A 14290-nucleotide genomic window follows, 5' to 3' on the forward strand; every position below is an offset into this window, starting at 1 on the left:
TCCTCTGTTTTAGGGGTCCAAATTATTTTAGGTTGCTAACTTCAGGCAAAAGTCACAAATGCACTTACAATGAGAATAAGTCGTCCGCAAGCTACAAGGCCGTGAACGTACGAGCGCGCTCGATCGCCTATTGTACTGTCCGTGCTTACGTTTGCTTTGATCTATGCCTTACATCGAAAAATTGCTTTAAATCTGGAATCTTGGCCTCGATTACCGCTTTTTCCTGTTTGTGGACATTTGTTTATGCGTTGTGAATATTGTGAGTTATATATGTGACCATCTACCAACTTCATAAAGTGAAATTTAAGTGGAATCTCAGTTTGATAGTTGTCCGCTGCCAACGAAGTAAAAGGTAACGTGAACTTGATCTATATCGGCCGGCACGTTACCCGTGTTTTTTACTTGTTGAACCATATATATACCCGGGGCTCCGAAGTATATACTCATCAGCCCACGGACATTTGTTAATCCCATAACAATGAACGCTTTGAATGGTATGCAGAGATTGAGAAAGTTTTGACAATGGAACTGGTCAAGCTTACCACCTTTGTGTTATTTGTTGTGTGCCTGGATCTTTGTGAACATGGTGAAACAAGTGCAATATGTGACCGTCACTACACGTTATATGTGCATTATAACAGCGCTAATGTCCCTATCAGTTCTGATGAGAACATTTCTCACAGTCACTATGGTCAAAGAATCTCTTATTATTCAAACTCCACTGCAACTTTTCAGTTACGCCTTTCTGGTGATATTCACCCGAATCCTGGCCCGCAAAACTGTAAAGATACCAAGCAAAACATTCACTGTGCCCTTCTAAATGCCCGTAGTATAGTGAACAAGATGCTTGAGTTACAAACATTGGTTGCTACTGATAAAATAGATATTTTCTTTATCACAGAAACATGGTTGAGTGAGTGCATACTTGATGGTGAAATATTTCCTCCTGAATATCAAATTTTCAGGAGAGACAGAAACCGTAATGGAGAAGGAGTTCTCTTTGGTTGCAACAAAACCCTAGTCTCCATGCGTCGAGATGATTTTGAGATACCCCATGGTGACCCGAACTCAAAATTTTGCGAACTATTGTGGACGCAAATCTCTCTTCCCAGTAGCCAAGGCAAAATTTTGTTTGGAACTTTGTACAGACCTCCATCCTCCAATCCAAAAAGTTTCTGCGAGGCACTGACATCTTTACTAAATAGGATTGCTCCTCATATTCACAGATTCAAAGCTATCATCCTAACGGGTGATTTCAATCTACAAATCTCCATTGATACAGATGGGGATTGTTCAGCACTCAATAATCTGTCGGAAGAAGTTTTGAATATTACCTCCTCTTTCGGATTATTTCAGCTTGTGAAATTCCCTACCAGAAGAGGAAATACCTGCAACCAACGTGATTCTATCCTTGACTTAGTATTTTGCAATGATGAAAATATTATTGCAAACATCTGCCCTGGTCCAGGCATTGGAAAGAGTGATCATGATTCAGTTCAGTTTGATATTACCCTCTGTGCCGTAACAAAATCACTCCCTCGCTCGTTTTGGCAATTTCACAAGGCAGACAAACATGATTTTTAAAGGTCAATTCAATCGATTCCCTGGGATTTGTTTATCGATGAAAATGATATAGATACCACTTGGGATAACTTTACTATGCTATTGCATGCGGCTGTCAAAGATGTTGTTCCCTCGGCCCAAGCAAAAGGTCGGCGACGCAAGCCATGGATCACCGCAGATATCGTCCATCTCTCCCGAAAAAAGAAACGTGCATACCGCAAAGCCATTTCTAACAAACACAATAGCACATTGTGGGAGGAGTTTCAAAAACTGAACAAGGATATTATTAGACTTACTAAACTATCCTATAATGACTATTTGCAATCTCTAGCTTTGAACTCGGCTCGTGATCCTAAAAGATTCTAGTCATTTGTAAACGCTCAAAGAAAGAAATCTAATGTGTCATGCTTCTCATACAATAATGTTTCGGTTGAATCTATTTCATTGATTGCACAAGCTTTCAATAATCATTTTGTAGGAAACTTCTCCACGCCAGTTAGAAACTTGGAATGATGATTATGATTCTTGTACGTCCCACTTTGGAATGACTCCTTTGAAAGATTTTGAAATAGACGAGTGTGAGGTTTTTAAAGAAATAGTACAATTGAGAGTCAATAAGCCCCCTGGCCCTGATGGCATTTCCCCCAACTTTCTTAAAATTGGTGATACTGCTATCACTCCAATCCTTACGAAAGTTTTTAATCTAAGCCTGAAGCTTGGATGTGTACCCAGGTCATGGAAGCAAGCTTATGTGACTCCGCTCCACAAGAGTGGTGACCGTAAGAAGATCGAAAACTATCGACCAATTTCACTTTGCTCTGTTCCATGTAAGATACTTGAACGGCTTATTGTTGCCAAGCTTCTAAATCACTCACAAACTTACAAGATTATTCCTGATTCCCAGCATGGTTTCCTCCCAAAGCGCTCATCCTCAACACAAGCTGTTACTCTCCATTCTAATTGGGCAAAGGCTTTGGACCAGTCTAAACCCCAAGAATTGATGCAATTTTTTTGGACTGGTCCAAAGCCTTCGACAAGGTCAACCATTTCAAACTAGTCCAAAAGTTGCATGACTATGGAATTTGTGGAAAATTGCTTTGTTGGATACGTTCTATCCTCTCAGATCGGCAACAGTGTGTATTGTTTGAAGGGATAAAATCGGAGTGGATAGCAGTTCCCTCCGGTGTACCACAAGGCTCCGTTATAGGACCGATCCTATTTAATTACTTTACTGCTGAAATACCAAACACTGTCTCCTCCCCCCTCCCCCAATATGCTGATGACACGGTCTTGTATCGGGAAATCTATACCCCTGATGACTCTAAATTGTTGCAAACAGACCTGAATAATATACTTTTATGGTGCATTAAGAATGACATGGTCCTGAATTCATCCAAATGTAAAGTTATGCATATGACTAGGTCCCGTAAACCAGTGACCACTGTTTACTTCCTTGGAGAAAAGCAGTTAGACAAAGTTGAGTCCTATAAATATCTTGGACTCAAACTCGCACGAGATCTGCGTTGGAAAGACCACATTCAACATGTTGTTAACAGATGTTCAATGCTTTGTGGTTTTATTCGCCGTACAGTGAAATCTAGAAATGCCACAGTTCTCACAAAACTATTCTGCTCATTATGCAGACCTGTAATTGAGTATGGTATTCCAACATGGCTCCCCCATCAGAAAAACCATATCAGAGCCATTGAAGGTGTGCAAAGGCGTTTCACTAGATTTTGTTTCCCGTACGAAGTTGCCAACTCCTTATCTTACACGGAACGCCTATCCCACCTAAACATACCCCCTCTCTATAATAGACTCGTTTACCTGTCAATGTCTTTTGTAATAAAGTGCCTACATAGACATTATGACATGCCTACTTTTCTGTTACCAATCCCAAGCCATAGACGAACTCACACACTCGTCTTCAATCATCAACTCGCACGATCAAATTGTTTAAGATTTACTTGTTTCCATGTTTTTCCCAGATTCTGGGAGCATTTATCAGAGGCAGACAGAGACTTGTGTGTAGGAACCAACGTTTTCCCCTTCCTCAATGTGTTACGGAATTTTCTCTTTGAATTACCTCCCCTCGTAGAAGCATATTAATTTGTTAGTACCCATACCCTAATAACGCTAGAACCATTTTTAATTTGTAGTCTCACGCAGTATAAAAATTGTGATCCCTCCTAAAGTCTTCCTAGCATGTCTTAGATTTGTTATTTGTTACTTTTATACATTTAATAAGTCACACTCTTGTTTGTACTTTGATTAACTATTTGGTTTCCTAATAATTAGCCATACATGTATTTCAATCAACTGAAATTCTATTACACCTTCATATAATTAATTAATTACCATTCCCCTTTTCGTGTAAAACTCTCAACTTAGTTCATGTCACATCAGACCATTGCTTTGAATGTGTGTTTCATTTATGAGTATTTGATTTTCTAATGCTTTGCCATACTTTCCCATTCGTCATATTGTTTTTTTTTTTTTTTCTGTTACACATGAATTTATTTACCTTCCAGCCCCAGCCTGGTCAATCCTCAAAACAGCCAACGCCTGGTCAATCCTCACAACAGCCAGAGCCTGGTCAATCCTCACAACAGCCCCAGTCTGGTCAATCCTCACAACAGCCACAGCATGGCTCGTCCTCACAGCAGCCCCAGCCTGGTCAATCCTCACAGCAGCATCAACCAGGTCAATCCCCACAACACCTAGAGCCTGGTCAATCCTCACAAGAGCCACAGTTTGGTCAATCCTACCAGCAGCCCCAGCCTGGTCAATCCCCAAAGCGGCTCCAGCCTGGTCAATCCTCACAACAGCCCCAGCCTGGTCAATCCTCACAACAGCCACAGCCTGGTCAATCCTCACAACAGCCCCAGCCTGGTCAATCCTCACAACAGCCCCAGCCTGGTCAATCCTCACAACAGCCCCAGCCTGGTCAATCCTCACAACAGCCACAGCCTGGTCAATCCTCACAACAGCCCCAGCCTGGTCAATCCTCAGAACAGCCACAGCATGGCTCGTCCTCACAGCAGCCCCAGCGTGGTCAATCCTCAAAACAGCCAACGCCTGGTCAATCCTCACAACAGCCAGAGCCTGGTCAATCCTCACAACAGCCCCAGCCTGGTCAATCCTCAAACAAGCTCCAGCCTAGTCAATCCCCAAAGCAGCTCCAGCCTGGTCAATCCTCAAACCAGCTCCAGCCTGGTCAATCCTCACAACACCCACAGCCTGACCCATCCTCACAGCAACCCCATCCTGGCCAATCTTGCCAACAGCCACAGCCCGGCACATCATCACCAGCGCTTCAGTTTGACTCATCTTCATATGAGCTCAAGTTTCAGCCCTCTGCACATATACCGGAGTCTGAACTTTCTTCAGATGATTGCTGGTATCCTCACAGAAGCTCCATTGTGGCCCGACCTAAAAGAAAATTCTGCCAGACCCGTCCTCACAGAAATTCATTAGTGAAGCTCAAGCATGATCCATCTTCATCTTCCGATGAACAGGAGCCTGATCTGCCATCAGATGACAACTGGAAACCTTCAAATGAAATTATTTCTGAAACCGATCTCGACAGTATCCAAGGAGAAGATGAGATCATTGACTTCAAGAGAAAACCACATCATCAAAAAGTCAAAAGACAAAAAGTGACTGGCCATGATGCTGCTAAATTTGATAATCCTCCTCCAGCTAGTCATGAACCGTCTCAACAAGGAACCAGGCCACAGATAGAAAATTACAGGAAACCATACAGACATTGTATCTTTTGTGGTAAGATGGCATCAAAATTATCTGACCATATAGTGAAAAAGCATGCAGGAATTCCAAGAGTCAAGAATGCAGTAGAACTGCCCAAAAAGCAGAGAATTCAAGAATTCAAGATGAAGAAGGAGGGGATTCTGCACGTTAACAAACTTGAAGCAAAGAAGTCTCGTCCTGGGTACATGAGAGAACGTTCCTCCAAGAAAAAAGATTCACTGCCAGTCATGTGCAGCACGTGCGATGGTTTTTTTTCGCGGAGTTACATTAAGAGGCATTCTCATAAATGCAGAAAGGAAGTAGAGACTGCTGTGCATGGAGTCTGTATTCCTGTAACATTTCTGCAGCATGATCATCTCAAGAAAAATGAAGGCGATTTTGTCACAGAGGTTTTGACAAAGTTCCGACATGGTAAGAGCAGCCAACTTTGCCAAACTGATCCAGTCCTTGCGAAAATTGGCAGAAGGCTTTGGGACAAGGAGAAGAAAAAGAAGAACAAACGTGCAGAAGTTCGGAAGTCAGTGATGTCCGACATGAGACGTCTCGCAAATCTTTACATCCATATGAAAGACACTGAAGCAACTTTGGGGAAACTGCGCTCAGAGGATGGCAATGTCGGAGATCTATTCAAAAGAAGTAATTTCCGTTATCTGGAAGAAGCCCTAGACAACTACACGAAAGTCGAAGTAAATACGCACTCATCAAGTGACAACAATGCAATCAAACCAGGGCTCAAATTGGGCTTATACTACTTGCTCAAGTCCGCAAGCAAGATTCTAAAAGGCTTGAGCCTAATGGAGGAGGAGGAGGATGGTGATGTAAAAGCAGCAGAGATTGACAACTTTGTCTTGGTCTTGGAACTGAATTACCACACAATTTTCGGTGATGCAACATATGCACTTCATCAGGGTAGACAGACAAGATTGAGACGCCCAGAATCTGCTCCAGAAGAGAGCGATATCCGTAAAGTACGTGACTTTACTGTCTCCCAAATTAAAGAACTCACTAGTGATGAATTGGCCTTTACAGATTTGCATAGGTACACAAGACTGCGTGACCTTGTGGTGTGTAGACTCACACTCTTCAACGCAAGGAGGGGTGGAGAGCCCAGCAGGCACATGCTACAAGACTGGGAGGATGACGACACAGGTGTGGTTGGACAAGGTGCAGATAGGAGGCTTAAACCCATTAGACAAGGCTTTGGCTGGTAGATTAAAAATTACGTACCAGAGTGGACAAGGGGTCAATCACCTTGTCTCGGTCCTTTTCCCTGAGGACACACACGCTGCAATGCACATCTTGGCTGACACAGAAGTAAGGGAACTCCCTGGGATCTCTAAAACCAACCGCTATATGTTCCCAAGTACCGGATGTTCAGAGGATCATGCATCTGGGTGGCATGCGGTAAAGAATGTGTGTGCAGGACTTAACCTGAGGAGTCCTGAAAACATAACAGCCACAAAAAACCGCCACAGAGTTAGTACACACTTTTCATTGATGGATGTCCCAGAGCAGGAACGTGGGCACATTTACAAACACTTGGGACACTCAGAGGAAACTAACAAGAACATATACCAAGCACCGCTAGCAGTGAAGGCACTTACCGTCGTTGGACAACGATTATTGAATGTGGATGATGGTGAATGTGCTTCAAACATTATCTTTGAAAGATTTCAGTCATATGTCATGTCATGTATGGTCAGCTCTCCATTGATACTGTACACAAAATACCAAATTTCATCAGTTTTCTGAAAAGTTTCATATTTTTTTTGACTCTTGGAAAATGTATGTTGTATAAGAAGTCATATTCCTAAACATACGTTGTCTAAAGCTCTAGAAAATATGTAGAAATATGTAGAAAAGTCAGAAAATGGGATATGTACATGACGTCATCCCCGTTGCCGAATTGCAGAGCGAATAGCGATTTAAAATAAGATGTAAATGGGTGTATATCTTTATGCCTAAACCTAATTCTTTTTTTAAATATGATGTTCAAAATTATTGTCCTTTCAATTATGAAAATACTTACTTACCATGATTTTCTTATTTACGAGATAACTGGATATACCCATTTGATTTGCTAGTTCATTACGATTAACTTGCGTGCCGAATATAGAGTACACAATTTTTCCTGCGCGCGCGCTGCATCTCCCTAGTAACGCACTATCCCAAGATCATCGCGCAATTTGGCGTCCATATCCTCTCATGAGCCTGCAAGCAAGACATGTTGTCACACAAGGCGAGGGGTAGGAGGGAGGGTTCAAATGGGTATATCCAGTTATCTCGTAAATAAGAAAATCATGGTAAGTATTTTCATAATTTACTATCAATAACTGGGATATACCCATTTGATTTGCTAGACCAACACGGATTCAACGTGAAGGGAGGCATGTCTAGACAAGAAGTGCGTAAAAATAGGGAGATGAAGACACGAAGGCCGTTGCCTTAAGGACAGAGGAGGCAAATAAAGCCTCATGTGAAGAAGTCCTTAAGAACAAGGAAGTGAAGGAAAGAGGAGCGTCAATAGGCGGTCCTCAAGAAGTCGTAAACGACGATTCCATAGAAAGAGCCCAAGAAGAATGATACTAAGTATCATGGGCCCTCGGCCTAGTGTCAGGAGAACAACATCACCAGCTGACTAGATCATAAGATTCGGATTTTGTTGAAAATTTCAATGCAGAAATAAGAAATCTAGTAATAGTTATATTAAAAGGCGAGCGAAGCGAGCCAAAAATTTCTGTGTTTTTCGTCGGAAAAGAGCTTTTGTTTAATTCTTTTATACAATATGTCATTGTGTTTGATTTTGTGTACCGAAAAAATTCCAAATATTAGGAAAAAAAGGGGTTTTCAACCTTTGAAAACTGGGGGCCATGTATCTAGCCCTTTTAATTGATGACCGTGGGCAAAAAAATATGCAGGTGTAAAACTAGATTAATAAGGCGCTTAAATGTATCAATGAAGCGGGTAGAGGAGGGGTATCATGTATGACCGGAGTGTATATAATCAAATGTACATATGGAAGGGAATTCAAGACAATATAATTATAGTTCGTGTTTGTAAATTTTGTATGTGTGATATTAGAGTAGGAGTGTATAATGATAGTCCAATTTTATGATTATTTCTTGATTTTTACAAATAATATCTTTAAACGATTTGAAAGCAAATATGACCATGTCAATTTGCATACACTGTATATAGAACTGTAATAACAGCCCATGCGCGCTAAGTTTGGTCCCTAAAGTCACAACGTAATTTTGGAGTTATTTTTGGAGTTATTTTCGCATGTTTCAAGTATATGTTCGTTGAGAATTTCCCACGAGCGTTGTGATCATTTCCCAAGAAATCCCAATTAAAAAAAGAACTATAAAGAAACAATTGGGTGTGAGGACATTTATACGCAATTGACAATTTCCAAGGCTTGTTCTGTCTGGTGTAAATTGTCTAATTTCGTCATATTCTGTCTTTCTAGAAATGAATATTTACGCAACGCAATGTTGGATACAGAGCATGCGCGTTGTAAGTTTCGTACTTAGCCCGCCAATGAAAAGAGTTTGTTTTTTTTCATTCGCAATTGTGAGACGTGAGTTGGCCTAATGGTTAGCCCTCTGGTCTCACGTAAAATCGGCCCGGGTTCGAATCCGAGTCGCATCTTTCGGATGGTGAAGTTAAAGGTCGGTCCCAGACGTAGATAATCATTTCTAATTGATACACGTCTGTAAAAACCCTAACACACACACACAGTTTGTGACCATCATGCATATTTGCTCGATATTGCGCAACTGACATTTTCCCAGGATTGTTCTGCCTGGTCTAAATTCTTACAAGAGCCCTAATCAGGTTTTACAATAAAAAATTAGAAAATGCATGAACAATTAAAACTTTAAAAAGTAATCATACATAGTTGATTTAACGTTACAATTATCAGAGACGCGACTCGGATTTGAACCCGGGCTGAGTATTCATCTCACACTATACAATGTGTATGTGTGTTTGTGAGCGTGTATACACATATGTGTGTATGTGTGTCTGCGTTTGGGTGGGTGCGTTTTGGTGTGTTTTCATGTGTCTGTGTGTGTGATTAGAAAAGGATATTGTCATCTAATGATTATATCTATATGTAAAAACTAATATTTTTCAAAGTAATAAATTATAGTTATTTCAGATATCAAAGCCATAGTCACATTGCTATACAGGGTGTCCCCAAAAAAGGCGGAACCGTTGATTTCCGAGTGACACCAAAATGAAAGGCCATTTCTGACATATTCTTAATTCGATGGCCGTTCAAGTCGAACAAAATTAGAAAGGACCATATTAAAAAGAAAGAGGATAGAATCCAGAGTACCAAACCAAATTTAATGATCTTGGTATTATTCTCTTCTGCGGAAAATGCACTTTCTAATGGGATACATCGATACAACACTTTCTGCTCGCAGTGTACAAAAAATACACCGTTCCGCTTTTTTGTTTGAGGACACCCGGTATGTTGAGTTATTTTCTCAGGTTCCAAGTATAGCATCTTGAAAATTTCTCAAGAGTTTTATGATCTCGTCTGGTCTATCTTTCTCAAGAAATCCTGATAAATGTAAAAAAAAGAGAATCAATCATGCTCAATTAATCAGGTCTAAGGACATATCTACGACATTGACAATTTCCCAGGCTTGTTCTTTCCGGTCCAAATTCTTTAATTTCGTCATATTCTGTCTGTCTAGAAATGAATATTTGCGCAATGCAATGTTGGATACGGAGCATGCGCATTGTAAGTTTCGTATTTAGCCCGCCAATGAAAAGAGTTTGTGACCATCATGCATATTTGCTTGATATTGCGCAACTGACATTTTCCCAGGCTTGTTCTGCCTGGTGTAAATTCCTAAAGCGCCGTAATAATCTAGTTTTATACCTGCATATTTTTCATTTATGTATTTATTTTTTGCCCACCGTCCTCAATGAAAAGGGCTAGATAGCGCATGCGCGTTAAATTTCGTCACATTCTTTATGGTCTAGAAAAGAATGTTTGCGCCCGATTCTAAATGAAAAGTTGGACACGGCGCATGCGCGTTTAAGTTTCGTACTAAGCCCGCCAATGAAAAGTCTTTATGGCCATCATTCGTAGTTCCTCGATATTGCGCATGCGCGATAATGTCACATATCAATCCTGTTTGAAACTGGCAACAGCAAAACAAAAAAGAAATAAAAAAAAGAATATTCTCATATATAATCCGAGAATCATCTTGAAAAATGTTCAGTCGGCAAACATTTTGGAGGAAGTTCCGAAACTAAGACCAACATGGCCGGTCGCCCACAAGCACCGACCTTAGTCCCTGCTCAGGATATCATGCCTATTGCAGATGTTGTAGCAGAAGAATTCCTCCTCCTTGGATTACTACCGCAGTTAATCACCGTTGATGGAACGATTGACTTCCTTGCGAGACGGGGCCTACTAGCGAACTCTTGCCTATGCCAACGGTGCTTGATACCTTGCACCAAAGTACGGAGAGGGGGAATCGACAGGTACGTCTGGCGATGTCCAGAGTGCCGTGGAAAAAAGAGCATCCGCCACGGGTCATTTTTCTCTGGAAGCAACCTATCTCTGCAGCAACTGGCAACGTTCGTTTACCTTTGGACCGAGGATTTACCCCTGAACTTTATCAAACGACAAACCATGATCATCCACAACGAAACAGCGACCAATTGGGCCAACATGCTGAGAGAGCTGTGCAGCCAGGATCTCATCGCAAACTTCCGTCAGCTGGGTGGGTTTGACGAAAACGGGGCAGCAACTTTTGTAGAGATCGACGAGTCCAAATTCTTTCATCGCAAGTACCACCGAGGGACGTATAGGGAGGGCCATTGGGTCTTCGGCGCCGTTGAACGCCAAAGCGGACGATGCCTTCTTCAGGTCGTGGAGAACCGCAACCGCAGGACTTTAGAGGCAATTATCTCCTGATGGCTCCTGCCAGGGTCACATAAAATCAGCGATGGGTGGGCAGCTTACCGTCATCTCGATCAACTGGACGGAGGCGTCTTTATGCACGACGTGATCGTTCATGAGAATAACTTTGTTGATCCGGTGCAGCCGTGGCTGCACACCAACACAATAGAGGGCAAGTGGATGCACGCAAACCGAAAGCTCCGACGACAATTCGGCACGAACAGGGCTCTCTTCGCATCGTACTTAGACAAATTCATGTGGAGGACGAACACAGGGAACAATAAATTCGGCGAGATTCTCAGATGTATGCGACAATTTTATCCTGTTTAGACATTTTATCTTTCTAGCGATGTCCTACATCAAAAGAATTTGTTGTTGATATAATAATGTACATGATTTTTAATTATTGCATTATAACAAACAGTTTACTATCCTAAACATAAATTGTGAAATATGCGACGAACACAAATTATGGCACAACAAAATCTTAAATTTGTATCTAAATGTCTCATTTAAATTGTTGTAAGCAAATCGTAGTTTTATGTTCGCTATCATTCTCAGATGTATGCGACAGTTTTATCCTGCTTAGACGTTTTATCTTACTCGTGAGAAGGCGCAAATTAATTTGCTGCGCAAACGTAAATAATTACTTAACTGGACGATTTCGTGCTCTATTTGTAATTATTGTAATTTTGGTTTTCAGACTGTCAGAAATGCCATCTTTTTATGGCTGAAAGTTGAATAACATTAAATAATACAACGTGAATAAAGTAACAAATCAAACCTTTTGCATGTAATTGGCATAATAATTATAGAGTTATGTCTTGGTTCAAATCGTGTATGCAATTGTCATTTTCATGTCGCTTTCAATCACAGAAGAAAAAATCAGTATTTGATAATTAAAATTTAAAATTAGTTTTGATAATGTTATGTCATAAATCATAATTATGCAAATAATCATCTCATACTCGTTGGAAGGCGCATATAAGTATAATTTATACTTCATTTTGTAACTATATCTGTTGTAAAATTACGAATTTATAGTTTCTACAGTGCTTGACAATCTGTATTATGGCTGAAAGTTACATTTATCAAACTATTTGAAGATCAAAACTATAAACTGCTTAGTACAAATATACATGTGTAGAACTTTATACAGAATTACGTCCGAGTTAAAATTGTGTATTCAAATGTAAAGTTTTGTGTTTTATCAAGTTATAATTATATGTTGCAGAAACTGTTCATACCGCGTTATTTACTGTTGTTCATAAATATGAACTGTTATATTGTGTTAAAATAAAAATTTGACAGAAAATTTAACTTTGCGTCATTCATTGCACTTTTGAGGCAACAAATTGCTACAAATGTGAGCGGGCGTGGATGGGTGGTGGATTGCGTGTGTATATGTGTGTGCGTGTTCACCGTCAACCGCGGACAGCTTTACGAAAACACACCTTCAAACCGAGGACACTCACGAAACCGAGGACTGTCCTCGCTTGGAGCTACAGTTTGTTAGCTTAATTTCAAGCTTCTAGCTACGCTGTTGAAATTTCGAGCTTTTCTGAGCAGAGGCCACGTTTGGATGGTCTTGAACTTATTCGTGGGTATTATTTTGCACTCCATGCCGTCTTTTTGTGTGTACTTTACTGTAATGTCGCCATCTATTGGCGGGGATATGCACTACGCTCGTATACCTACTGTATTATGTCGTATACTATCTTTGACTCAATTCAATCAAACGTGAATCTACATGCGCGCCGCTAGCTAGAGCTGAGTTATCGCAGGAAACAATTCTAGAGCTGGGCTTTGAATGCATTATCAGAGACCTGAAATGAGCTGCATTGCCTTTATTTCGGTAAGTTTTGTTTGACATTATTTAATCACCAAAGGCTGTAAATAGGCTAGATCTACATCTCAGCCTTAGGGGCCAATACCGGTATAGAGTCTTGGCTTTATAATTTTAGTTAGACCCTATGTAACCCAGGGAGCTTCGCGAATTTGGCGAAGTTCATCAAATTTCGATCGAATCTGTGAGCTGCTCGGTGAAGGGCCTGTTTTATGTAAAGGACAATGCTGAAAATTACATCAAATAGGATGTAAAATGATAAAGTTATGACAGTTTAAAGTCTTGCTTAATTCCACAAAACACTTAGACCTATATGTCCACATTCTGGTCAGTTTAGAATTGAGGGGGTCCGATGACGTCACTATCTCTTTTGTAGTTTATTGTATGAAATATGGAATATCATATTTCTTTTCTCATAAAACTTTAAACAATTAGGTTTGATACCTCCCTGAACATTTGGAAAATCAATTTTTGCAACATCAATAAAAACCTTCCTTATTGTCAAAAGTGCTAAAATTGATATATTCTATATTTTATATAATAACAAACAAAAGAAATAGTGAGTGTGTGATATCATCGGCTGTCTCGACCATTTGCCTATCACCCATGTTGTGCACGACAGATTTGTGAAAATATATGAAATTTTCTAAACTTTCTCCTTTCACGTACGATTTTGATGAAATAATCAACATGTATGCTTGTTTGAGTTTTCTCTGTTCATACAATTCCACTTTTTGTTGGGGTGTACTTGCTTACAGAGAAAAACCTCTACAGAGAATATATCTAGGTGTTGTGGATCAATCCCACCTCCCCGGACTATGAACCACGAGGTCCAGGGTTCAAATCCCACCGCAGCACTAAGTAATGTCCATTGGCAAAACATGAATCTACGTTTGCAACTCTCCACCCAGGTGTAAATGGGTGTAGGAATGAATTCCTTCAGCGCTTATGACGCCTAGCTTAGCTGGGGTAATATTGTAGCGCCTTGAGCATCATAATGATGGATACCGGTATGTGCGCTATTCAAATATCAAATATTATTATTATTAAAACAATAAGAAAACTCAATCTTTTACATGATTTTCAAAGAAAAATTAGCTGTGTTCAAACTTATAAGCAAATCAAAATTTGGAATTGATTCAGTTGATAATTATGCCATTCCGCCAGGGGCGTTCCACTTG

At 40.4% G+C, this 14290-nt stretch overlaps 1 protein-coding gene across 1 annotated transcript; it reads left to right on the forward strand.

The window, feature by feature from the left end:
- The first annotated feature begins 4073 nt into the window (after nucleotides 1–4073).
- On the forward strand, nucleotides 4074–6636 carry LOC121422640 (AF4/FMR2 family member 1-like). Its single transcript, XM_041617800.1, has one exon. It carries the CDS (start codon nucleotides 4074–4076, stop codon nucleotides 6543–6545), a length of 2472 nt encoding a protein of 823 aa, XP_041473734.1. The 3' UTR covers nucleotides 6546–6636.
- Nucleotides 6637–14290: the final 7654 nt, after the last annotated feature.

Source organism: Lytechinus variegatus, chromosome 10, assembly GCF_018143015.1.
Source record: "Lytechinus variegatus isolate NC3 chromosome 10, Lvar_3.0, whole genome shotgun sequence".
In the NCBI taxonomy this organism is placed as follows: domain Eukaryota; kingdom Metazoa; phylum Echinodermata; class Echinoidea; order Temnopleuroida; family Toxopneustidae; genus Lytechinus; species Lytechinus variegatus.